The sequence below is a fragment of the Phlebotomus papatasi genome, chromosome 2 (assembly GCF_024763615.1).
Source record: "Phlebotomus papatasi isolate M1 chromosome 2, Ppap_2.1, whole genome shotgun sequence".
NCBI lineage: Eukaryota > Metazoa > Arthropoda > Insecta > Diptera > Psychodidae > Phlebotomus > Phlebotomus papatasi.
In genome coordinates, this window is record NC_077223.1 from 15,579,388 (window position 1) to 15,604,712 (window position 25,325).

At 34.7% G+C, this 25,325-nt stretch overlaps 2 protein-coding genes across 8 annotated transcripts; both read left to right on the plus strand.

Annotated features, from left to right (window-relative positions):
• Window positions 1-8,323: 8,323 nt before the first annotated feature.
• Window positions 8,324-14,552, plus strand: LOC129802761 (BSD domain-containing protein 1-A-like). The gene is made up of 6 exons (XM_055848831.1): window positions 8,324-8,515; window positions 8,692-8,755; window positions 8,824-8,928; window positions 9,160-9,217; window positions 13,163-13,639; window positions 13,708-14,552. The coding sequence occupies exons 1-6, from the start codon at window positions 8,499-8,501 to the stop codon at window positions 14,205-14,207; spliced, it is 1,221 nt and encodes a 406-aa protein (XP_055704806.1). The 5' UTR covers window positions 8,324-8,498; the 3' UTR covers window positions 14,208-14,552.
• A 2,880-nt stretch (window positions 14,553-17,432) lies between these two features.
• On the plus strand, window positions 17,433-24,150 carry LOC129802762 (vesicular inhibitory amino acid transporter). Of its 7 annotated transcripts, none has more exons than XM_055848836.1 (4): window positions 17,433-17,592; window positions 17,758-18,619; window positions 22,249-22,634; window positions 22,701-24,150. In XM_055848836.1, exons 2-4 carry the CDS (start codon window positions 18,415-18,417, stop codon window positions 23,781-23,783), a joined length of 1,674 nt encoding a protein of 557 aa, XP_055704811.1. In that variant the 5' UTR covers window positions 17,433-17,592; window positions 17,758-18,414; the 3' UTR covers window positions 23,784-24,150. The 7 variants fall into 7 exon arrangements, with proteins under 7 accessions (XP_055704811.1, XP_055704812.1, XP_055704813.1 ...); XM_055848837.1 differs by having other exon boundaries at window positions 17,843-18,619; XM_055848838.1 differs by having other exon boundaries at window positions 17,433-17,534; window positions 17,898-18,619.
• The last annotated feature ends 1,175 nt before the right edge of the window (window positions 24,151-25,325 follow it).

Genomic DNA, 25,325 nt, shown 5'->3' on the forward strand with positions numbered 1-25,325 from the left:
TCAAATTGCATCCAGTAAGCTGCACTGAACTTTATTATACAAAGATTTGGATTGACAACCCCGTCCCTGCATAAGGAAAAATAATATGCATGTTCCGAACTCCTCTTGCGGGTCCTTATAGTCTCTCTATGTAATGTGCTAGCATTTTATTATATCATTATTTTATCAGTACTTATTAAGTGCTTAATAAGTACTTAAAATCTTAATCGGAATTTATAGTTTTGTTAACCAAAATTAAATCCAATTTTGATAACGTAATTGCACTGTTTGCTTGGAAAAGGAAAGGTCGTCCAACTTCTAAAACTGGACGAATATTTTCTTTTTCGTGCCTATAAGAGCATAGTTCGATACAAGGCTACCGAAAACCTTGCGAAACGTTTTGGTAGCGGCCGGAAGAAACTGCAATATCGCTAACAATGTGAGAAAAAATAAATGTGAGAGGGAGTGGACATTCCAAAAAACTCAGAAGCTTCTTTGCTGATCAGATGCAATCCCCTCAATTTCCCTATATGGGTTCGAATTGAGTAACCTACGGACCTTTATCGCCCTACTCAGAGCCATTATCCATGTCACATGAAATCATATATAGAAAATTTAATATTCATTTTCAAATTAAAAAAAAAACATGGTTTTGCAAAGGTGTTACAAAGGTGTTGAAAAATTGAAATCACACGATTTTTGCATAAAAAACGCCATATTGCAAATTCGAGTGTACCAAGATTCACACAATTAATCACCCCTTGGGGACTCCCTTCCGAATCCAAACCCAAACAGATCTCCTCAGTTATAGCATATGCGCGGCAATTTTAACACAGAAAAGAGCCCTCTTCCTTTTACCATCCTCTTCAGCAGCTCTATGGATATCCCCTTCTGATGTATCATGCTCTCCCCCCTTCATTCCTCCATAATCTCGTATACATATGATTAAAAAGACTTAAATCTTCCTTTACACATGCCATAGGAGACTCTGCTAAGAGATAATGCAGTAAATTCCAACAGATCGCACAAATGTGACCACAAACATTTTATATTTTATATTCTGTCTCTCCCTTTTTGCCACCCTCTTGATGGGGAACCATAGGAAAGATCGACACACCGGAATACTTTGCATCGTACACATATTTTCTTCTTAACGCACATTTTCACCTCTTTCTGGGCTGATCATCTTCCTATATCCATACTTCAATACTCCCATATACATAATTTTTATTCGCTCAGCATATGATATTGGTTTATTGGGTTTATTATGAGTATTTTGTTTTAATTAAACAATTTGAAACGCATAAAAACACCCTGGATAGTGGATCCATGTTTTTTGTCCTGAATAGACTCATAACCCTGAGGATTACCTAAAAATCATAATCAAGATAATTAATAAACTATAATTTCTTCAATTTAAGACTAGGCCATAGATCAGTTTGTGTCTTTACGTGTTGGGAAAAATTTTGATTATTTTCCTACAACGCACGTAGGCTACACTGAGAGAAATCCGAAAGAGTTAAAATAACATTCCGGAAATGTTTATTTTACCCTGCAGTATTGATCCGAAATCGGTGTAAATCTTATGCTTTTTAGATGTATTAGGGGTTAAAGTTATCCTTTTCCATGTTAATTTTACCCTAAAAAGGTGTAAAATTAACATTAAAAAATTGTTGATATATTTTTTACACCTATAAGGTGTTAAAGTTATGAGGAAAAAAAGTTAATCGCACCCCCGTTTTTTTCTCAGTGTAGAATATTCTAATTCAGAACCTGCTTCAAAATGGGTTTTATTATTAAAAACTTACCTATTTATTTAGAATGCAAAGAATCACTACTATTTAGCTATTAAATTGTAAAATCATTTACCAAAACTTACTTAAGAGGTAATTTACATAATATCCAAATAAAAATAAGTTATTATTATATTGCGACTGTCTTATCATTACCGATCTGCCTAGGAAAACGGTACAGAATAGCGTGTAGATGAACCCTGCAATTTCATAGTTATTATTTTATTAAATTACTTAATTTAATACCCTAGACACACTCACGATTTAAGTCGAGAGACTGCTTAACGTAATTATAATCAAAATAATGATCAGGTTATATTTCCATCAGTTTATTACTAATCCATCTGTCTAATTAAGCCGAGAAACGGATTAGTTAGTGAGAAATTGATATGGGAATTTAGTCAAAAATAATTACGTTAAGACCTCTCTCGATTTAAGTCGTAAGTCTGTCTAAGGCATAGGGGAAAGTACTCTCCCTTCGAACGTTCATGTCTTCGAATAATGTGAATTTTCTTTTGTTTTTCCTAAAAAAAAAACTTACACATTTCTATTTAATATTTAGTTAGCTCTTCGTCAATTATTGAAAATTACAAAACAAATATATTTAAGTCTCTTCGGAAAATAAAAGAAAATTCACATTATTCGAAGGCATAAACGTTCGAAGGGATAGTACTTTCTCCTAAAGTCATTAAGCATCTACTTTAAAATATCAACGGAGGTCTTAACAAATACTTAAATTGCTCTATATTAATCTTTTGATAAAGATTTAGTTATTTCTGTTTGTCGCATTTCCATTTAGTCATTGGATTTATAAGGTAAAATTGATTTGAAATTGCGAAGTAGATTGCTCTCGAACTCTTTTCTGTGAAATAAATTAAAATAAAATGTTTCGAATGAAATATAAGATCAAATTTATATCAATCTACAGAAATCGCAAAAAACTAGTAAAGAAAACTTATGTAGCAGAAAATATAGAATTTATCGAAGTATAAATCCATCCGCCTTATATCTGCCTTGTATCAAACTAGGGTCAATTTATTCAACATAACTAATAAAATGCAAGTAAGATAGCGTTTTTCTCTATTTCACTTTTTTTCTATAAAGAAAAATCTTCAAATTTCATATCCTAATAGTTACTGTAGTTCTTAAAGTGTCAATAAGGTTTTCATTTCACCCTACTAGGGTATGATACAGGGGTAATTTCAAATCATGTCTAATTTTGAATTTTGAGAAGTACTCTCGAATATAAAGTCTTCTACTTCTTTGTGGTATTCTTTTGTCTTTGACCATCTGAAACACTAAGAAAATCTGAAAATTTCAAAAGAGTCTAAATTATCCTATATTACCCTATAAGCCGAACGAATTAATATCCTGACTTAGAATCTTCTGTAACTCTTGGATATATTTATTTTCAATGGAGTTTTTTTTTTAAATTACTCCTTCTATATATTAATTTTTTTTTGGATATTGTTAAGAATGTACGTTCATTTCCTCAATATAAAGTATATTTAAATTTCAAGTCCATTATTACATATTAAACAAAAATCCCTGGGACGATATATTTCTTCCCTTATCAGTGTAATGTGATTGTTTAAATTTCAAGTTCAAACCTTAAATGATATCGGTGAACCAAATCACGAATGTGCTACATTTCACAGATTTTATTTAAAATTCCTTGGCAACTTTAACACAATGAGATGTTAAGATGAGATACCAACAAGATCTCTCAGAGATTGGGTGATATCAGACTCCCTTTGGCTACTGTTTTGCAAATAGTCCGAGCGATGAGCTGCAGTTAAAAAAAAAAAGAAATTGCTGTCTGGAAGAATTCACAAAAAAGGTAAAGATTAAGGGAAGAGATCTTTGATGAATCGGGAATTTCGCGCTCATTGTTGTATATTTTATTAGGGTTTATCTGATTCCATGTCCCATAGTAATCTTCGCCAGAATTCTCTTTAATTTCTCGCTTTGCTGACACTTCCACAATGTTATTAGTCTCCTCTTAAAGATCTTTAGTTTTCTTTCCCATTGTTTTTTTTTCTAATGGGGTAGTGTCAAATTTCTAGGGTGTCGATTTATGTACTTTAGTGGTATTTTCAGAAGTTTTTGTCAAAAGAAAACTTTAACATTTATTAATTGTGATGTCAATTTGTCATGAATCTTTTAATGTTTTGTGTCTTATTTTGTGCAGAAGACTCAATTAAAAAATATATAATATTAAGAAAAAAAAAGAATTCAAAATATGTACTTTTTAACTAATAATATTTGAGAGACACAACGTCCTCGAGATCGTCTAAGATCATCTTGACGATGTCTTCGAATTATATAGTATACACATATTATATATATTTCTTCAACATGGTAAATGGTATTTTGCATTGCAAGAGCAACCAATAGTGGTCCAATGGTTTCACGATGTCACTGTCGATACACAGAGATTAAGAACAGTTTCCCGAGTAAGTCTCACTGAGAGAGTCATGGAAATAGCCAAAGGCTCCAACTTAATACTCAGCGGGACATTTTTGTTGTCTCCACATCGAGACTCCTTTCCTTTTTATCCTCAATCCAAAACACTACCTGTTCTTAAGGTAAGGGATGGGAAGAGCAGAGAGAAAGTTTACTCTTGGCTTTGTCTGGGCTTTTCTTATCAAGCAAAGCAAAAATAAGTGCATGGGAAAGATCAGCCAAGTGGAAAGCGGTAGCTCTTGCGAATGTATTTTCTTATCTCCCGCCCCAGGAGACCGCTATACACCGGTAGTTTTCGGCAGAAGAGACAGATTTAAGGTGTGAAAGGCCCGAAGTGCTTCTACAATCAAATCAGTGAATATAAAAATTAAAGAGAGGATAAGCGGTCTTTAGAATAAAGGTATAACCCCAGTCGCGGATGTCTCATAATGTTTAAACCGAAAACATTAGATTGAATCTCTAAAACTTATCAAAATAATTATAGGAGTATTTTTTATGAAAAGTTATTCAAAATGTGAATAATGTAATGAGTTAATTTTAATTTCAATTTTAGAATATGATAATGGAAATTAAATAGTTTAAACTAAGTTCCGCCTCCACCACTTTTGTACTGCTTTCGACCAGTATCACAATAGGTTATGTAAGCAAATTATAGTTCTTACTCTGGCTGCTACGTTTCTCTGAAACTCTCCAGTGGGGGAGAGTGGGGCAGTTTCACGGACCTGAAGTTTTTTTCAAGGCTAATTTCGACCACTCAGAATATAAGTCAAACAACTCGATCTTTTGCAAAAATCGTTTTATTCGTTTTTTGGATACTTCTTTGTATTCCTACCTTCCCTGTGAATATTATTACTTGACAGATTATTTGCAAAGTTATAAAGATTTTAAATCTCAAAAATCCTATACTATGCATGTAAAATCTCAGCTTCAAATCGCTCTCCTGTAAAATTTGCCTACTGAGAGTATTTGTATCCTATTCTGAGCGGTCGATTTGCTAAATATTGTGTGCTAAACTAATGTGTATCTTTCTCATTAGGGAGAAGTACACTGAGAAAAAAAGGGGATGCGATTAACTTTTTAGGTGTAAAAATATATCAATATTTTCTAATGTTAATTTTACACCTTTTTAAGTGTAAAATTAACATCAAAAAGGGTAACTTTAATCCACAATACACCTAAAAAGCATAATATTTACACCGCTTTCGGATCAATACTGAAGGGTAAAATAACATTTCCGGAATGTCATTTTAACTTTTTCGGATTTCTCTCAGTGTAGAGCACCTTTGAATTGGAGAACCTTTAAACTAAAGCTATTTTTCCTATTTTTAAATAAAATTGAGTGTTATCATGAAATAATTTAGCTGCACAGATTGAGATGCTAAATTGCATTATGATATGGCTCCATATGACTCAGTTCCATTTAAGCATATAGGAGAAAAAAAAACTCAATTTTAAAGCTACTCCAGGTGCCCCATCTTCCCCTAAATCAAAATAAAATCATTTAATTTAATTCTTGATTTCTCAAAATCTTTTATTCAATAAATAATACAATGGTTAAATAGTTCAAATTTCGAATGTTTACTTTTATTCATAATTTCTAAGATAATATAGGACACATCTTGAATACCTTAATTAGTTTTTCCAAAATAAAACTTGCATAATCTTTTGGAGGAAAATAAAAAAATTCTCTTTCACCTTATCAAAGGTTTTACAACTCTGCTACAGAACTCAAAACATGTATTTTTCTCTTTTTCCCTGCCTGATAAATCTAGTGGCGGTTCTTTTGCATCAACGACAGAAATTGTAGTTTTTTGCTTCTGCTTCTCCATGGGCTTTTCTTCTGATGCCACAATTTTGCCTCTTTTTGCACCAATCGTTTTTCACATCGTGATTTCTGATTTATGGGCCTAGCAAATACTATTCTCTCGTTTTTACGAATCTGCGTATATAGCGAAAATTGTGTGGACTGAAGGACGAAAGAAGAAAAGGAAACCCAAACTGCATGAGCCAGTATGAGTATGATAATGATGATAGTGAACAAAGCGCGGGAAATGTTTTCACTTCACTCATGAGCCACTAGATGGTGCATGTGCCGATAGGTTGCACTGGTAACACTACGTAGTAAATAAAAATTTTGTTCTCTGCCTCCCAGCTGTTGAATTGATATTCCACCACACTAAAGTTTTTATAAAAGGCACTAAAATACACTGTTAAAAATTGATATTTAGGTTTGTTTGATAAAATTAAATGCTTAAATTTTATAGACAAAAAATCCAAAAATACAATGTCGTATTTGTTAAGCTTTAGGTTAAATAACTGAAGCTTTAATAAGATAAAGTACTAGAAATACTAAATATAGAATATTTGTATTTTAGAATTAATGTTTTACGGAAATCTTTGGAAAGACAGAAATCATCTGTTAAGGTGGCTCGGCGAGTCTTTAACGATTACTTAATTTGTATTCTTTTTATTAATTGTAAACGAGAGTTAGAATCAGGAAAAAGAATAACGATAAGTATTACCAAAATCAAAGCCATATCAAACTTTTCGAGTGTCACTTATTACAAAAACTTTGTATGACTTTCCACAAAGTCAGAGATGAGCAACAAAGTGTATTTCTACCTCTGTCGAGCTATTTTTCCAACGTTTTTAAATAACAAAAGGTAATAATAATCCTTTTTTTGGCTAACTATGTAATTAATGTAATATAGGGTCATAGGAACACCTATTTGATATGGAATCCCTATTGACAATTTTATTAAAATATTGAAATTTATTTATCGTAACTAATAAAATTCAAGTAGGATTAGTAGTCCCTTTTCCTATGAAGAGAAATGTTCAAATTCCATATATTAATTGTTATTGAAAGTGTGTCAACAGGTGATCATTTCACCTTAATATGCGATAGATAGAAATGAATTAATTATCCTCATGACGAAATATTTTACTGTGGTTGCAAATTCAAAAATCTTTTTCGTGTCTATGACCAGAAAATCTGAAGGTCAATAAAATATATCCATTTCCAAATTTCAAATGCTTCACATTGTGAAATTAAAGTATTACAATATCGACTGCTCAGAATGTAAAACGAATAAGTCGCGAATGGCCAACTTTACACGAGATTCAAGCTGAGATTTTATTTGCTTTGAGATTTGGAACTTCTATAACTTTCTTTGGGAATAATTAACTTTTGGTATTTACCGGGAAGGTACAGCAAAGGGGATCAAGGAGTACCCGAAAAGCTAAAAAAACGAATTTTACAAAAAATATCGAGTTAATCGACTAAAATATTCTGACAAGCTGATATAATTTTAATCTTTGAAACTATCGAAGAATTACTAAATCAGTGTTTAAATTGACCACACACAGTTTAATCTAGATGAAATCTCTGAAATCGTGAAAAAAACAATTTATGTAGGGTAAGCGTGCCAAATTCCGGCCAGCTTGTAATTTCGGCCACATTTTTTCTTCTTCGAATATCCATGAATTTTTATGTTTTGCATATTCTAGCCAGAGAATATACAATGCAAAAAATAACAAAAAAATGTCGCTTCGACGAGCACGATGATCTGAAAAAGACATTGAAAGAATTCCAGGAGGGCACGGAACTATGAGAATGAAGGTAGCCGAAATAGCACACTAATGTTATGTCTACATTTTTATTCCCTTTAAAAATTATTAAGAATAAATTTAGAAAAAATAAAGACGATAAACTGTCTACAAGGTTCCAAGAAACACTCCTTATTAAAAAGAAACAAAAAAATCAATTTCTATTAAAAATAATACATTTCAAACTTGAGACTTTGGCGGTTGCATGCAACTATGCCGAAATTTGGCACACTTGCCCTAATTGTAAAAAAAAACAGTTCAATTTCTAACACCAAAACCATTTAAAGGTTTTGGTTTCAACTTTGATAGCATGAACTTCAAGAGATTTTTAATTTTTTTTTTAATTCTGTGAAGGCCAGGTGAAAATCTTTTACCGTTCTTCCTAAAAATTAAAAAATAAATAAATAAATAAGATGATTAAGAGAGACTTTATGTGTATTACATTATGTATTTTGTATCATATCCAAGTTTACAGTGTAATAACATTTTATTTGAAATATGACAAAGTTTCAGTAAGTCAAATTTCTGATTGGTAGAGATTGTTCCTTTCTTCTAAAAAAGAACGATGCAAATTAGTGTTGATTTTGGACTACATTCTTAATTTGAATAGTGTTATCATCCACAGAGTAAAATATTAATCCATTTAACAGAATGGAGATGGCAGAAAGGTAAGTGAAACATTGGGAAATTGCGCATTATGTTTCACAAGAAATGTCAACGTTATCACGATTTCTTTTTTCTGTTTATTGTTTTTTTTTTGTATGTGTTATTCTTTCTCTAAATTTATTACTCTCCTCCAATTGCACCCGAATTGAAGCAAATGATTTAATGAAATTTCTTGCAGAACTGAGGAAAGCCCATCCGGAAGCAGCTGGTGGGGCTCCTTTATTGACACAGCGAAATCCAAGGTATGTCACCATCTTTGCTCTAAATTATGTTTTGAGTACTTAGTAATAATCTATGAATTATTTTACAGAGTGCATCTGTTTTGGAGGCTGTAAAAAAGGATCTGGATGAACTATCGACAGCTGTTCGCACTGAAGCATCCAATGCTGGTGCAGCAATTGCTGGAACACTGAAGGTATAATCAATTATTCCATTGAGTGCTGCTTTCTCACGTTTTCTCACTTTTATGTGAAAATTCTTTTAAATAACGGAAAATGTATCGCAGTTCAATTTCAAGATGATTTCAACGAAATGAATAACATTCCTAAATATTTGATAAAATTCTTTTTCCCTACAATATTTTTCAAAGATATAGATACATATAGTAATAATTTTATGAATTTAATTTAACTAAATTCCATTACAGCTCGACGAACCTGATTCTACAGCCAACACAGTGAAGAAAAGTTTGAGTTCATTCTTGGGTAAGTTGAACGAAAAACGAAAATGTGTTTATTTTTCATTTGTTTTTATTGGCAGCCTAATGAGCTTTCTTTTTGTTGTACTGTGGGAATAGGGATGGTGGACTCGGTATTCCGAGGCTTAAGGTGCTAACAATTTCGATTGCTTAATCTAAGGGCCTCGACAGACCTGAGGATTACCCGAGAGACGGCCTTGCGTAATTTTATTCGAAATAATGATTAAACTATATTTCCATAATTTTCCACTAAGTCGTCTCTCGGCTTAAGTCTTAAGTGTGTCTAGGGCATAAGGCACGAAAACGATCATGGAAACGCTGTCCATGTATCTTGAGAATCAAGGAGATAAACTCCCTCCGGGTGCGTCAGGGGTGGTTATCCTTTCAGAACAGGAAAACACAAATATTTTTGCCAAAGCTTTCGACGCTACAACGCGCCTTCATCAGTGGCTAAAAAGCTGTCAATGTATTTAAATATGGCTCCTGTATTTAAATGTGTATTTAAATATGAGGCCGGTCTTGAGCATTCGATTATTTGACATTCGGTGCACATGACCAATCCAGCTCAGTTGATTCGCCCGGATGAAGACTGCAATGTCGGACTGTCCATAGAATTGCTCCTGTTCGTGGTTCATCTTAAGTGGTTCATCCTAGAGGTAGCGGGAAATTGACCAACATAACCTCTGTTGTTTGGTCGAAAACCCACCACCGTGGGATGTACCAAGTACCAATACGACCCAGCAACGAAAGTTCGCGGTTGGTACCACAGTACAAGAATACCTGAACAACTACCAGTCACCTTATGGGAATTTAACATAGCGTGACCCTTTGTGACTACTAGTCAATGCACATTCAGTGGCGCTGGAGCGGTGGCCACCGCTCTGAACTAGAAGAAGTTTATCATGGTGGCCACCGCGCTGCGAACAAATTAGGAGGCCGCCACCGTCATAGCCTATATTCAACCGCGAATCATTTTCGTTGCTGGGGAGGCCAATACACTGTTATGGTTGTTAGATCAAGCTCTAATATACTGTTGCGGATTTGACCAGAGACCACGACGACAGGGAGGAAAAACAAAGGCCAGGAGATAAACTCAACAACACTTTATTTACTTCTCACTGACAGAAATTAATTCACGGGAATCTCGTGCAGCCAAAAAGCGCATAGAGGAGGGAATTCGCGCTCTAGAGTGGAGAGCCAATTGGGCAAGCAGGATAGCTGCAGCAACTCTCTCGCTTACTCAAACGCGGATGATATACCCAAGCTCAAACTTAACCATGAAAGTACAAGTACTCGACTTACTTTATTTTGAGTATAAGTTGCTCACATGAATTATAGAGGTAACTGCAAAATTCAATAAGGCACGGTACTCAACCCCTAAAGAGCGCCGTGCAGCATCCCCTAGGCAGGGCATGCCTTAAAGCAGGTTTGCAGCAATACTAAAAGTTGACCCGTTCCATGGGCTCCATACCTTAGACCTTAGAGTGATTGATTTGTTACAGTGGGGTACAGTAAAATACGGATGACTTTGTCCTGCGGGAATGAATTTTTCAGACTGCTGTTCGTAAGCTTTTATTTGTTCCAATTTTCAAGAATGGTCTTTACTGATCTAAAATGGTAGATAAGTGTGGTGAAGTTTATCTTTAAGTATTCGAATTAAAGAAAACCTTAGGAACAGTATCTACGGTTATTGTTAATCCTATCGGAATATTTTGTTACAATGTAATCATGTTATATTGCTTTTGTATTCCGTGATGGAAAAATCTCCTAAGACCATGAGCAGACCGCCCAGGAGCGCCTTCTCCGTGATGTGGATGCTTCTTCCACGCTCCCAGAATTTTTTGGGCAAAGGCGGTGCTTTATTACGTTGTATCACAGTGAAAATTTTTCTTCACTTCTCCTAAATCCAAATAAGTCGCAGGCCCTCATAATTTCCAAAAGATCATTAAACTTTCCTTCATTTCCCCTTTTCCTACATGGAGAAATTATTCCGTATGCAGATCAGGTGAAAAACCTTGGTATAGTTTTTAACAAAACTTTATCTTGGTCTGATCATGCAACCTCAATTTGTCGAAAAATTAACTACTCTTTGTACACCCTCCGACGCTACCGGGACATCACACCTTATGACACACGCCTGCTCCTCTCACGAGCGCTACTTCAACCCATTTTCTCATATGGAGCTAAGCTCTTTTTTTAGCAGATGGTGAGACGATGCATCGTTTGACAGTAGCCTGTGTAAGGTATATCTACGCTCTAGGCCCCCGTGATCACATTAGTCCGCATAGGAACGTTTTTCTAGGATGCAACCTACTATCCTTCCTTCAAATGCGTGCCCTTGTCTTTCTTAATCGTCTCGTCTCGACTGGAACTCCGGAATACTTGGCCTCTCTCTTGACGAGGGGGGGTTCGGCCAGGGTTCAGGGATTCATTGTGCCTAAAGCAGAGCGGGAAACCTTTTACCGCACTCTTTTTGTTAAAGGAGTAGCTTTGTACAACGCACTTCCCCGTGAGGCTCGTGACTCTCGCTTGGGAATTCAAAGGCATTTCCAGGCTGGGTTTCTCTAATATTTTTGCTTTCTTCATCATCTCTTCCTCAAATTTAATATTGACACATTTTTTCCTCACATTCTTTTTTTTTCTTTTATTTTTCCCTGCCACGCAATTGTAAGAGGATTGTAGCCTATTTCGTGGTTTTTCAATAAACTTAAACTTAAACTTAAAATGTCTTCTTCTGACATGTAGTTGCTTGCACCGGGCGAAACTCAAACTCACAACTCACAACTTTGAGAGTCGAGTCAGAGAGCTGATCCGCCCAAAACCCAACTGTCTTGCCTATTACGCCACTGAGATCCCCGCATCTACGGTATTCCAACGAGTATTAACTTTTTTTTCCTCATAACTTTAACACTTTTTAGGTGTCAACATTTTTTATGTTAATTTTACACTTTTTAAGGGTAAAATTAACATGAAAAAGGGTAACTTTAACCGCAATACACCTAAAAAGGGTAATATTTACACCGATTTCGGATCAATACTCCAGGGTAAAATTAACATTTCAGGAATGTTATTTTAACTTTTTCGTATTTCTCTCAGTGTAGGTATGCGGGTGATTTTGCATTCAATCAGAGGGTGACTTTGCATCCTTGCTTTTTGTGAGCTTTTCTTTAACTCTAGCACTTAAGTATGATCTTTAGAACATTCTCAAGTGCAATTGTACTGGACCATCCTTTAGTCATAAAATTAAAGCAAAGCTTGCGAATTGTGGAAGAGGCTGCAGTGTCACCCGTATCCGTGGTAACTCATAACCAATTAGAGTGGCTCGAATTCGTAATAATGATAATGGTGGCACAACGTTACATGGAGGAACTAGGCTTTCTCGAAAACGAGATTTTCGGTACATCTATTATTTTTTCAAGGATGGGACTGTCGTCTTATGCTCAGTAGAATTAAGACCAGTGAAGCTCCTTGGATGAAATTCAAACATGTTTAACGCCAGAAAAATTCTTGGTGACCTAGAATGTGTGCCCGACCACTTGACTTGGGTGCTCGGGTCTCTGATTCCCTAAAATGTACATAAGCTCCCCAAGCTTCCCGTTAGTTCCCTGAAAGGATGTATGGGTTATGCGTTATTAGTTCCCCGAATTCCTCGTGGTTTTCCTGGCCAGGTTGATTCGAATTCCTGGACATAAGTTACCTGCGGTGTCACAAGAAACGATAAAATGTTTAGATTTCGCTCTCTGTAAGGAAAGAATACTTACATGCTTCACAAGTACTAAGTGAAGTGCTAATCGACAAATAATAAAACACAGCAATTATTGTCGTTAAAAAGCTCTGCTGATAAATCAGTTGTAATAAATTGCTTATCCAGAACGCCTCAGGCTACTTAAAGATATGAAAATTATTTTAGATAACGTACACTTTGCAATGGGAAATTTTTCTTTTTTTAAAGGTCAAGTCTCTGAAGTCCTAATTCCCAGTATTGAAGATGATGAAACTGAAGCTGTATTGATAACTAACAACGGCACCGTGACACTCACAGGATTCCAGAAGCATTTAGCAGAATTGCAAGCCAATGAGGACACATATGTGACTGAACCGAGTGATGATCTGGTAGAGAAGTACCAGAGATGGCTTCAAGTTGTGGAACAAGATCAATTTACAGAACAGCGATTGGCAAAGCATTTGACTAGTAGTCAAATTCTTAACGAAAAGTATCTTTCCTTAGTGCCTGACAGTGTACCACATATGGAATTTTGGAAGCGATATCTCTTCCGACGAGCTCTCCTTGAAGATGCCCTGGCCAATGCCGAGAAGGCCGAGCGACGTGCAAAACAAGAACAGACCACTGAAGATACTGTCTCACCCGATATCACGGTTATTCAAACGGAACAACCGAAGAAGTCGTCAGAAATTGACCAAATTCCTGGTAAACCGTAAATAGAGATAATTTAGATTTTTCAGGATCAATTGTAAAGTATTTAAATGTAATTGCAGAAAACAAGCCATCTCCTGAATCTGGTATTGTGCTCAAGGAGGACCTCAAATGGGAAAATGAAGAATTTGAATGTGATGTTGAGTTGTCTGAAGAAGAGCAAGCTCGTCTCTTGGCAGAATACGAGGCTGAAATACAAGAACGCGAAAAAAGGAAGTCCCTGATCGAAGGAAAGTCTAAGTCCCAAAATAATAAAAATGAAAATAAATCAAAAACTCCTGCAGCGAAAACATCCACGACACCGGCCAAAGGACAAAAGGTAACACCTCAGAAGACGACATCTCAGAAAGCAACGGTGTCACCAAAGACTTCAGGTAACAAGAAAGCGGGTACGCCAGAGAATAAGAAACAGCCACAGAAAGCTACCACGGATACCACCAGTAGTTCTTCAGATAAGGCAAATGATAAATTGAATGTGGAGAAAAATCACTTTCCCAAGGAGGACGCTTCTTCGAATTCAGACGAGAGTTGGGAAAAGGAGTTTGACTTGGAGGAGCAGTAGAGATAGTAGACAATTCTATTCCGCTCATCTTATAAAAAAAAGATACAATTTGTTTTAACTAACAACTTCTCATTCTATTGTTTTCGTAAAAATTATTAGCCCTCTTTGCCTGAAGAAGCCTACTGAGTGCGAATATGGGAATGATCACGTTGAGATGTGCGAGTATAAACCTTTAATCTGAAAAGTTATATTGCATCCCTTAATATACACAAATACCTATACATTATTATAAAACGAAATCTTTTTATTGAACTTTTAGGTTAATAACTAACACCTTATGTTATAAACTGAACACACTGCAAGTGTGATATGTAACAATATTATTAAAATAAATTTTACAATGAATGAAAGCTTTTTCCTTCAATGTAATAATTTGCAGCGGTCCTGATAGCTTCCGTTTTAAGGTCAATGCAAATATGTCGCCCATCGGAGGCTGGGTCGGTCTCGTTTCTTCAAAGCATAGTCTGCCCCTAAAGACTTTCCAGACTGGGTCGTCCTCATCCTTACGAACCAGATGACCGGCCCACCGGAGTCTATTGAGGCGTATTTGCCTGACGACAGTTACCTTTCGGTAGCGATCATACACCTCATGATTGTATAGACTCCGGAATCATCCCTCCTCACGGGGCAAAAAAAAACCGTCGTAGAATTCTCTTCTCTAATTCGGCTAATTTTTATTATTAGGAGAATGTTGGCATGGTTCGCACAGAGTGAAACTTCAAACAACGCAAATTTTCTCTTTGTGTGCAAAGAGCTATATCTCGTCATTTTTTAGCCATAAGATAGGTCTTCATTAAGCTCATGAAACGTGATGAGAAATGGTAAGTTAGCTTTTTGCAAACAAAGAGAAAATTAAAGGTTCACGCTGTGCGAACCATACCTACATTCCCCTATATATTTTAAAGGCGAAAAAAACACAACTTCAATACAGTCGAGCCATATGGCTTAACCTTAACTGCTCTAACTTCTTATCAAGCAATATTTTCGAGAATTTTAACATACTCGTAAGTTTAGATAGTAACTGATCCTTAAGATTTTGAAAGATTGCTGAAATTACTTTTTACTTAGGATGCAATCGGGTCATTCGGGAATTGGACTAAACGTGTAGTCTGAGACCCGTATCAACATTTAAAATTAAAATTAAATCTAATACAAAATCTCATTGAAGGGATTACGATGGATCACGAAGACAAAGGCATAGCATATATAATATTTATAATAAAAATATCCTAATCACTTCATTACCGATTCATAACCGATCAGTTTTTTCAGTGTGGAATCAGTTTGAGGTTGTCAGGAATTCCAAAACCTTTCCAACAAGCTCAAATATGACACCATCCGGTTGAGAAATACGCTCTCTAGAGCCTTTTTAATTTTCAACCTTGATATACCTATGATTCAACGTTTTTTTCACTTAAGGACGAAATGAAAAATATCGCACTACGCGTTTTCTAGCAATCCCAAGAATAACGTGGTTTGGTGGAGGAAAATGAAGACACATTGGGTTATATTAATGGTTCCAGGATGGATTTATTGGAGGTCTTCCGAAGGTCCCAAGTCTCATCTCTATCCATTTGGGCCTTAGGTGTGGTAATAGACGGACAAACAGTATGACTTTATTTCTCAGTAATCGTCTGAATCACGAAGATGTTGAGAAAAGTGGTTCCGAGGGTGTGGATGGTATAAATTTTAGGAGGGGGTGAAAAAATTTAAAAAAAATAAATATACTACTTTCTCTGTGGAGTTCGAGCATTAAAAATTTAAAAATTCAGCCATTTGTGCCTGATTTTCAGAGAGATCTTTAAAAATAAAACTTAGGGGAAACTGGGGCACCACCAAACACAGGGTAGCACCAAACACTGCGATTTTTCATCAGATTTTTGACTTCTGAGGACAAGACCTATGGAAATTTATAGGCATTTTAGGGATGCTTGTCCACTGAAGAAATGCTCCAGATAGACCAAGTCAAGGGGTAGATAACTGTGCAGCTCACGGTTCACTCGAGTGCTGATCTATCGATATCTTGCCAGTCTGCCGCAAGAAAGTTTACAAGATTAGTGTTTCCAGTATAGTACATTAAAATGTACCACTGGATTTATCTGCAGGAAATTTATGATGTTGGACAAGTTTAAATGAACGCTATACTTCATAAGAGCCAACTGACACTAAAATCCGCCGATTTTTCGCTAAAATTGTGCCGATCTGCCGATGTTTGCGAATGAACATGGCGCATTCAACATGACGATCTGTCGATTTCTAGACAAAAAGTGCCTATCTATCGATTTCTTAGCAAAATTATGCCAATCAGATCGGTACAATTTTGCCAATTGCCGCTCACGATTCACTCTGTGAGAGCCACTTATTCATCCCTTGGACCAAGTAATTTAGAAATAAAAATTAGTGTTTGATGGTACCCCGTGTTTGGTGGTGCCCTAGTTTTCCCTACTTTCCATTAGTCACGATTACTCAGAATAGATTCAACACAAATCAAAAGAACAAAATGTATTGTGATATGAATTAAAGTCGTACTTCAACGAAATATTTTTGAAAAAAGTAAATAAAATTTGTATTATGGAAGGAATTTCATACAAAAAAATCATTTTTTTTGTGTATATTACCCCTCATTTTGTTTAATAAATTAGATTGTTCTTAAGGAAACAAAAAATATGTTTCAAAAATTGGTTATGGAAATACTCTTGTAAGGGGCATCTCAAAATTACTTCAAAAATACGACTTTTAACGGCATTTCCTCAGAATTAAATGTAAGGAAGCTTTTAGTAAGGTGACAGGATAAGGCAGGTGTTTTGGTCAGATTAAAGAGGCGTTCAGCTCTCAGTTTTAATTGTATTATTCTATCTCGAACGTTTGTTAATAATTCTAAAATATATTCAACCAACTTTAGTTCTGTAATTCGAAAGTCTATGAGACCTCCTTCCACAAGAGACAACAGAAGGTAAAGATAAATGACGAAGATACAACTTTTATCTAATATTTTTTCATGAGGATAAAATTGTAAATCAAAAAGAAAATCAAACTCAGGTGTTGAGCTAATGAACACGTTAGAGTATCTGCACTTTGACCTCCAAATGAGATGTGATTAAGGATTGAAGGGTAATAACAGGAATTTGCATCGCGTGCTAGGGATGATGATGGATAAATGAGCACAAGTGTGGCGTGTTCTTTGCGCATATTCGTAGAGGAATTCCCATGCGTGAAAGTTCTACAATGGAAGTGGAAAATTCGTCCAAAGGCTCCGACATCGTCCTGTGGAGCTTTTCTCAGTCGTGTGTGAGAATTTAGTTTTGCAGCACCTTTTCCTTTTTCAAAGTATCATTTTATCACCAAAAAAAAGGAGAAATTATACATAGAAAGTGTTGGGATTCTTGTGAGCAATTTCTAAATTGGAGAATTTCATCTTTTCTTTTCGGAATTATCACGAATACTTTTTCTCTGGAATATTGTGACCCATTTCTTTTTTTTTGTCCAATGTGATACAAAATCAGATATATTCTATTGGGAAAATCAATGGTGAAATTTTGTGATTTTACAGCATTCCTTCAACATTTATTCATATCCACAAGAACCTAATTTATTCCTATGTATAAATAATATTTGGAAAGAAAATTTCCATTAAGTAAAATCAATAGAAAAGGAGTGAACATTTTAGTTTTATTTTTATTTTCTTGTAAGACTAATCAAAGTCTTTCAGTGTAAATTTATTTGAATCACCTTGACTAAGGACTTGTTCTTCATTGTTTTCAAAAAGTGTTTTAGAAATTATCAGATTTTCCTTAAAAATGGTTGCTGTAGCAATAAAAGTTTAGTAGTGATAAAATAAAAGAAAATTCTTCCACACACACTCGAGATTAATTCTAAGGGCAGTTAATATAGTGTGAAAAAAATTGTATAAAAAGAATGTTGAAAGTGTAAATTCCATTCCTGTCTTCCGTGTTACATAAGGATATTTGACATCATCCCCAAGAGTGATATAGCATCTCAATGGCGAATATCTAACCTTTCATGTGAAAAAATGTGATAATGTCTTTTACGTAAAATCACGAAAAAGTCTTCCATTATTCGACCATTACCCTCTGAGGTAATATAACTCAACAAGAAAAGTTCAGGACCATCCTTTTGGACTGGTTGAAGCGACGAAAGCACAAGCTTTTTTTCTGGTACCGAAAGCAAGCACCAAAAATCAATAAGGATGTCGTTCCTTAATCAATTGCGCTCCGTACCACTTCCGCCATTGAAGAATGTCCTTAACGTGGCGATGCAGACGGCGCGCCAAACGATGCCGGATGCTGGAAAGAGAGCAGACTACCAGGAGCCATCTCAAGGAGGAATCCACGGAGGAGCCCCTCCGCCCATTCCAGCACGACCACAGAGTGTTCGTTTTGCAGATAGTGAAGGTAAAAAGCTGCTTTAATTGTGACGGGTGTAGAGTATGAAAAGGATTTTGCCAATTGTTTAATATTTGACTGTTGCACATCACCGCATGCAAGGGCCAATCATGCGAAAAAATCATGGCACTGTCTAAGAATTGTTTATTTAAACTTTAGAACATTTAAAAAGGTGCCACATAAAGCTTTGAAAAGGTTCCGCGAAAATCAATAAATCTGGAAAAAGGTTCTTTCTCGATTTGAAAAGTTTTTACAGAACCTATAACCTATCTTCTTTTATAAGTAAAATATTTAAATAAATTACTTCTTGCCATCATATAACAGGCAGGCTTAAAATTGCAATAAAATGCAAAAAGTATCCATAATATTGTTTTAAGAACTCAGGTTAAATATTTAGAAAAAAGAATACGTAGGGTACAAAAAATAATTCCACTAATCTGAAACAAGAATATGTTTACTGAAAACTAAACATGATTAGTCAGTAGATTAGTAGATTAGCTACAGTAAAAATAATTTTGGTCTTTTCAAAATTTTAAATTATTTATAAAATTTTCAATGTAGTGAGTTAACGCAAAATTTAGCAGAAATCATTAAATCCAAACTAAATTGCCATCAAGAATGGTTCTTATCTTTTCAATTTTTCCTTTTCCGATTTCACGATTTAAAAAAATTATTACTTTGAATTTTAAATTTGATTTTTATCAAAATACTGCCCGCGCTGCAAATAAAGAAAATAACTTGCAACAAAATAAAATGAATTATTTGTCTTAACGATCTCATGATGAATGTGACGGGAGGAAAGAATGGAAGAGACATATACAAAACGATTGAGTAAGAAAAAATGTGAATTTCGATTTCACGAAATTGTCCTTATCTAAAAGCTGTGTCATAGGCATCACTATTAGTGAAATAATCATGCAAATTTTGACAAACGTAAAGTAAAGAGTTTTACCTGAAATAATCTTAGATGTTAATTATATAAATTAGACTTATTTTTATAAATGATTTAGGTATTTAACTAAAAATTCGATCGAACTAAATTAAATTTGTTATGATGTTTAAAAGAAGAAGAATAGTACGGAAGAATGAGATAAATATATTCATATTACTATACAAAACATTTGAGGAAAAAAGAAATCTGAATTTTGATTTCATGAAATTTTTCTGAGTTTAAATGTGTGCCATTGCCGCCATTGCCATAAAGTTTAAAATTAATTACTAGAAAGAAAGAGAAATGGATTTAGACTTCGTGAAATTTCGTGCATTTAGACCAGATCTGTGCTCGTTAAAAGTCATGTAATATCGGAAATTTTGTGTTGATAATTTTAATGGCAATTAATTACAGATAGCCATACTGGTAACACTAATCATTCACGGTGCCATGATAAATATTTTGCGCCAAAAAGACATAAACAGACATAAAAATTCATATAGAAAGACATTGTCTTCTTGATATCTTTGTCGGAAAGACGGATAGCTGTTCACTACACACCCTTTGACTTGAATCTTGCAGAAATACAAAGAAATTAAATGCAAATATCACTTCAAATGGAAAGTTCTTAAATCCCGCGCAATTCAACTGTGAGAGAGAGATAGAGACACAAATAACTCACTTGACAAACGTCTGACGACACTGTGGTTGCAAAAAATCTGAAATGTGACAAAATATTTTCTTCTTTATTTTATCCTTATTAGCAAGTCGTGTCCCTTCTTGTAATATGTACTTTTGCATTCCTTATTAACCAAAATAGTGTTGTACAAAAGGGTTTTTCTCATACCTATCCTGAATTTTGGGACAGCTAAAAAGAATATGAGTCTTCCAGCTCAAAATTTCATCGCAATGTTTTTGTTGTAATATCGACAATTATTCACAATTAATCCAAATAACTGTATTCAACTAAATTATTAAATGGATTTTCTTGTGAAAATGACTTAACTCTAAGGAATTAAACAATTTTCACATTAAAAAACCTCTCATTTTCTCTACGTGAATTTTCGCGGCATTTGGAAGAATACCAACAGGCACCACCAAATTCATTTCGGCTTTTCTTTTAGCTCAGGCCTGATTTAGACTAAAAGATGTGTCGGAGGCTTAACTCTTTAAGGACAAGTGGGACAATGGTGTCCCAAAAACAAAACCGATTTTTTTTAACTATAGAAAGTTATTTTGCCTTATAGTCAGAAAAAAATGGTTCTTGTTTTTGGGATACCGGTGTCCCACTCGTCCTTAAAGGGTTAAGCAATTTCTTTTTTTTAATTGAAAACTAGAATTAACTCATTGTACAGAAATAGAATTAAAAAAAAAGAATAAAATTTTAATTTATCGAATATTAATCACTATATAATGAGAAATTGAATAAATCACAGTTACTAGTAATACTATATGTATATGTAAACAATGCTAGTTCACAAGAGGGTAACCGAAGATCCGAATTGTCCGAATTCATTATCTCTAAATATTTGGTTTATTAATCGCAAACGGACAAACGCATTTGGTTAAACAGTCTTTAACTAATATAAATAGTTTTGCATGTAAAACCAATCTGCCGAACAGGATTTTTTATAAGTAATCTTAAAATTATTTTATTCTTATCCTCTCTATTACGATAAAGTATAAAGTGGATCCTTTAACTGGTTATTACAGTCGCATAGCATAGCGCTTGGTTTTTAACTATTTGGTTACCAAAAGAACAAGAAACGTATTATTTTCATTAAAAGATATACTTCAATGGAGGAAAAGTACAACATAATATCTGAATGGGTCCCGGTCAAAATTCCGAAAGTCAAAATCCCGAAAGCCAAAATCCCTAAAACGAAAATCCAGAATTCTTAGAATGAAATTCTTCTTCTTCGTATTGGAAAATTATTCTACACATTCTAGTCATTATCCTACATATAATTTTATTCGTTTTCAGAATTTTGAACATTTCGGATTTTGGCTTTCGCAAATTAATGCAAAATTGAAAGGAACCAACCCATTTCATATTGTTCTTATAAAAAGAAAATTCAATAAATGCATTTTCAATCAAGGTGCCAGGTATAACGCTACTAAAATACTCAGTTGTAATTGAACATTTCTCTTCATATAATTGGTAACGTATTGATATGCAGAGAACTTAATCTTAATAAATTTGAAAAACAATTCGGCACCAAAATACTCAAAATTGAATTCCATTGGTACGTAGGGTAAGTGTGCCAAATTCCGGCCAGCTTGCAATTTCGGCCACCTTTTTTTTTCCTCGAATTTCCATGAACTTTTAGATTTTACGTACTCTAGAGATTATACAATGCAAAATAATAACAAAAAATGTCGCTTCGACAAACGAGATGACGTGAAAAAGATATTGGAAGAATTCCCGAAGGGCAAGGAACTATGAGAATGAAGGTGGCCGAAATAGGGCACCAAAGCTATGTATATATTTTTATTCATTTTAAAATGTATTAAGAATGATTATAGAGTAAATAAAGACGGTAAACTCTTTACAAGGTTCCAAGCAACACTCCTTAAAAAAATCAATTTGAATTTAAAATATTACATTTCAAACTTGAGACTTTGACGTTTGCATGCAACTATGCCGAAATTTGGCACACACGCTAATGCTTATTTCAAATTAAACGATTTAATTTGATGATTTTAGGTGTTGGGGAGACACATGAATTAAATCCTTTTGGAAATCCTCGAGACTTCGTCCAGAATGGTAGTGGTGAAGGTGGTGGTGGTGGCTACAATCCATTTACTCAGACAGCCGACACTTCCTTCACCGGTGACTACGAAGGAGGCTACCAGCAGGAAGGCGGTTTTGGTCGGCAGGGCAGTATTGGTGGATCGTCAGAGAGTTCATTCGCATGCGAAGGCGAAGGACGTTCTGATGTGAAGATTAACGAATTCCAGGCCGCTTGGAATGTTACAAACGCCATCCAAGGCATGTTCATTGTGTCGCTTCCCTTTGCTGTCCTCAGGGGTGGATACTGGGCCATAATAGCAATGATAGGCGTTGCACATATTTGTTGCTACACGGGAAAGGTTTCCTTAAACAAGTTACTTTGGCCTTTAATTATGTAGCCCCTAACACTTTGTATCTTCTTTCAGATTCTCGTTCAATGCCTGTATGAGCCTGATCCGCAAACCGGTGAACCTGTTCGAGTCCGGGACAGTTATGTAGGAATTGCTAAGGTGTGCTTCGGACCAAAGTACGGTGCAAGAGCAGTAAATCTAGCCCAGATTATAGAATTACTAATGACTTGCATTCTATATGTGGTTGTATGTGGTGATCTAATGGCGGGTTCATTTCCCGAGGGTGCTCTCGATTCTCGCTCATGGATGATGCTTGTGGGGATATTCCTGTTACCACTTGGCTTTCTAAAATCTCTCCATATGGTATCATTGCTAAGTTTTTGGTGCACAATGTCTCATCTCGTGATCAATGCCATTATCTTGGGGTACTGCCTCCTCGAAATATCTGATTGGGGCTGGAGCAAGGTCAAATGGAGTATTGACATGGAAAATTTTCCAATATCACTCGGTGTCATTGTCTTTTCATACACATCTCAGATCTTTCTGCCCACCCTAGAGGGTAACATGATCGATAGGTCCAAATTCAACTGGATGCTCGATTGGTCTCACATTGCAGCAGCAGCCTTCAAGTCCATCTTTGGCTACATCTGCTTCCTGACCTTTCAGAACGATACCCAGCAAGTCATAACGAACAACCTTCATTCAGCTGGATTCAAAGGGCTGGTAAATTTCTTCCTGGTCATCAAGGCCGTTCTCAGCTATCCCCTACCCTACTATGCTGCATGTGAACTCCTCGAGCGCAATTTCTTTCGTGGAAAGCCCAAGACACCATTTCCCACAATTTGGGCTCTCGATGGAGAACTGAAGGTCTGGGGCCTAGCATTTCGTGTGGGTGTCGTGACGGTTACCATCCTCATGGCATGTTTCATTCCTCATTTTCAAATACTAATGGGCTTCATTGGCAGCTTCACTGGAACTATGTTGAGCTTCATTTGGCCATGCTACTTCCACCTGAAACTCAAGGGTCACCTGATGGACCAGCGTGCTATCGCCTATGACTATTTCATTATCTTCCTAGGCGTCCTCTTTACTGTAATTGGCATTTACGATTCGGGCAATGCCCTAATTGAAGCATTCGAAATTGGTCTACCCTTCTAAGTCATCCTCCAATGGGCGAGAACATACCAAATCTCACCGAATCCATATCAATTTCTTAAACATATTTACAACAAGAACCTAATCCATGTCTTCCACTTGTTGGTAATATATTTCTTTTTTTTTTATATTTATGGTAATAGTCCATGGCTTTAGCTTACCTCAGTTGAATAATTTTAATATCTCAAGTCCTATTTCTAACATGAAATTTCTTAGATTAGGGCAATATCTTATAAAAGAAAATAAATCAGAAAGCAAAAATTTAATTTTCGAAATTTAGAAATCAATAAATTAAATAGTAGAATTAATTATTCATTGATCAAATGATAATGACAATAAAGTTACAACATAAGAAATATTATATACAAAATATTGCGTGAGAAAAAAAATAATCAAAGTCTTCCAAAAACCGTGCAAAAGATGTTCAATTATATATATACAACAAAAAAAAAAGATTGAAAGAGAAAATATATAAAATAGTAGGTATTACTAATGTTATGTTATTGATTACATAAAGAAAATGTATAATATTGATGCTGAACAAATTATTGTAAAACAGTTTCCTTCAATTTAAGATTAATTGTTAAAGAAAAGTGAAAAAAAATAAACAGAAAAAATGTGAAAATATTGATGAAAGTAGCTAGTGATTGTTTATGATGTAAGCAAAATTATGGCATTAGAATTAAATTATTTCAGTCAAAAGGAATTACTTCATTCCAATTGGTTGATAACAAGGTTGATAATGGCAATTAAATACCAATTTTAAGCGATCGCAGATGAAAAACGAAAGAAAATATTGTTAGAAAATATAAAATGTGACATTTTTGAATTGATAATTGCTCAATTATCGTTATAATGGTCATTTTAATTGAAAACAATATCACTTTTTTTGCTTAGTTTTTTAAGAAAGAATTTTCGTGATATTTCAATGAGAAAATCAAGAAGTGAAAGAAAATATTGTCTTCCAATGTAAGTATATGTATTTAGAAAAAAAAAAGAATTGAACAACAGGAATTGTAATTCATTACTAATTCAAAGAAAAAAAATAATAATTCAAAAATATGTATCTGTATAAAACAAAATGGTAACTTTTATTGGTATTTGGTGTAAAATGTATCATGGATACATTTGAAAAGACAATACTGCAAGTACTAACAAACAAAGAATTATATATGATCTGTGTCTAAAAATACAAATAAAATTATAGAAGTGCCAAAAAAAATATTTTTACTTCTTACTTAATCCACTAATTGAAAAAAATTTGAAGGTTGCTAACAATTAAGATATTTAAGGTAAAGTAGGGAAAGCGTACCAAATTCCGGTCAGCTTGCAATTTCGGCCACGTTTTTTGTTTCTCGAATTTCCATGAATTTTAATTTTTGTATACTCTGCAAAAAAATAACAAAAAATGTAGCTTCGACGAACAAGATGATCTGAAAAAGACATTGGAAGAATTCCGGAAAGGCAAGGAAATATGAGAATGAAAGTGGCCGGAATACTTTAAATTGTAATAAGAATGATTTTAGAGAGAATGAAGACGATAAA

Bases quoted from the DNA above. Each gene is read 5' to 3' on its own strand.
- LOC129802761 (XM_055848831.1), top strand. The intron at 9,218-13,162 runs GTAAGTTGAACG...CTTTTTTTAAAG, and splicing joins AAGTTTGAGTTCATTCTTGG to GTCAAGTCTCTGAAGTCCTA. The intron at 13,640-13,707 runs GTAAACCGTAAA...ATGTAATTGCAG, and splicing joins AGAAATTGACCAAATTCCTG to AAAACAAGCCATCTCCTGAA.
- LOC129802762 (XM_055848836.1), top strand. From the start codon at position 18,415: ATGTCGTTCCTTAATCAATTGCGCTCCGTACCACTTCCGCCATTGAAG. The intron at 18,620-22,248 runs GTAAAAAGCTGC...TGATGATTTTAG, and splicing joins TCGTTTTGCAGATAGTGAAG to GTGTTGGGGAGACACATGAA. The intron at 22,635-22,700 runs GTTTCCTTAAAC...ATCTTCTTTCAG, and splicing joins TTTGTTGCTACACGGGAAAG to ATTCTCGTTCAATGCCTGTA.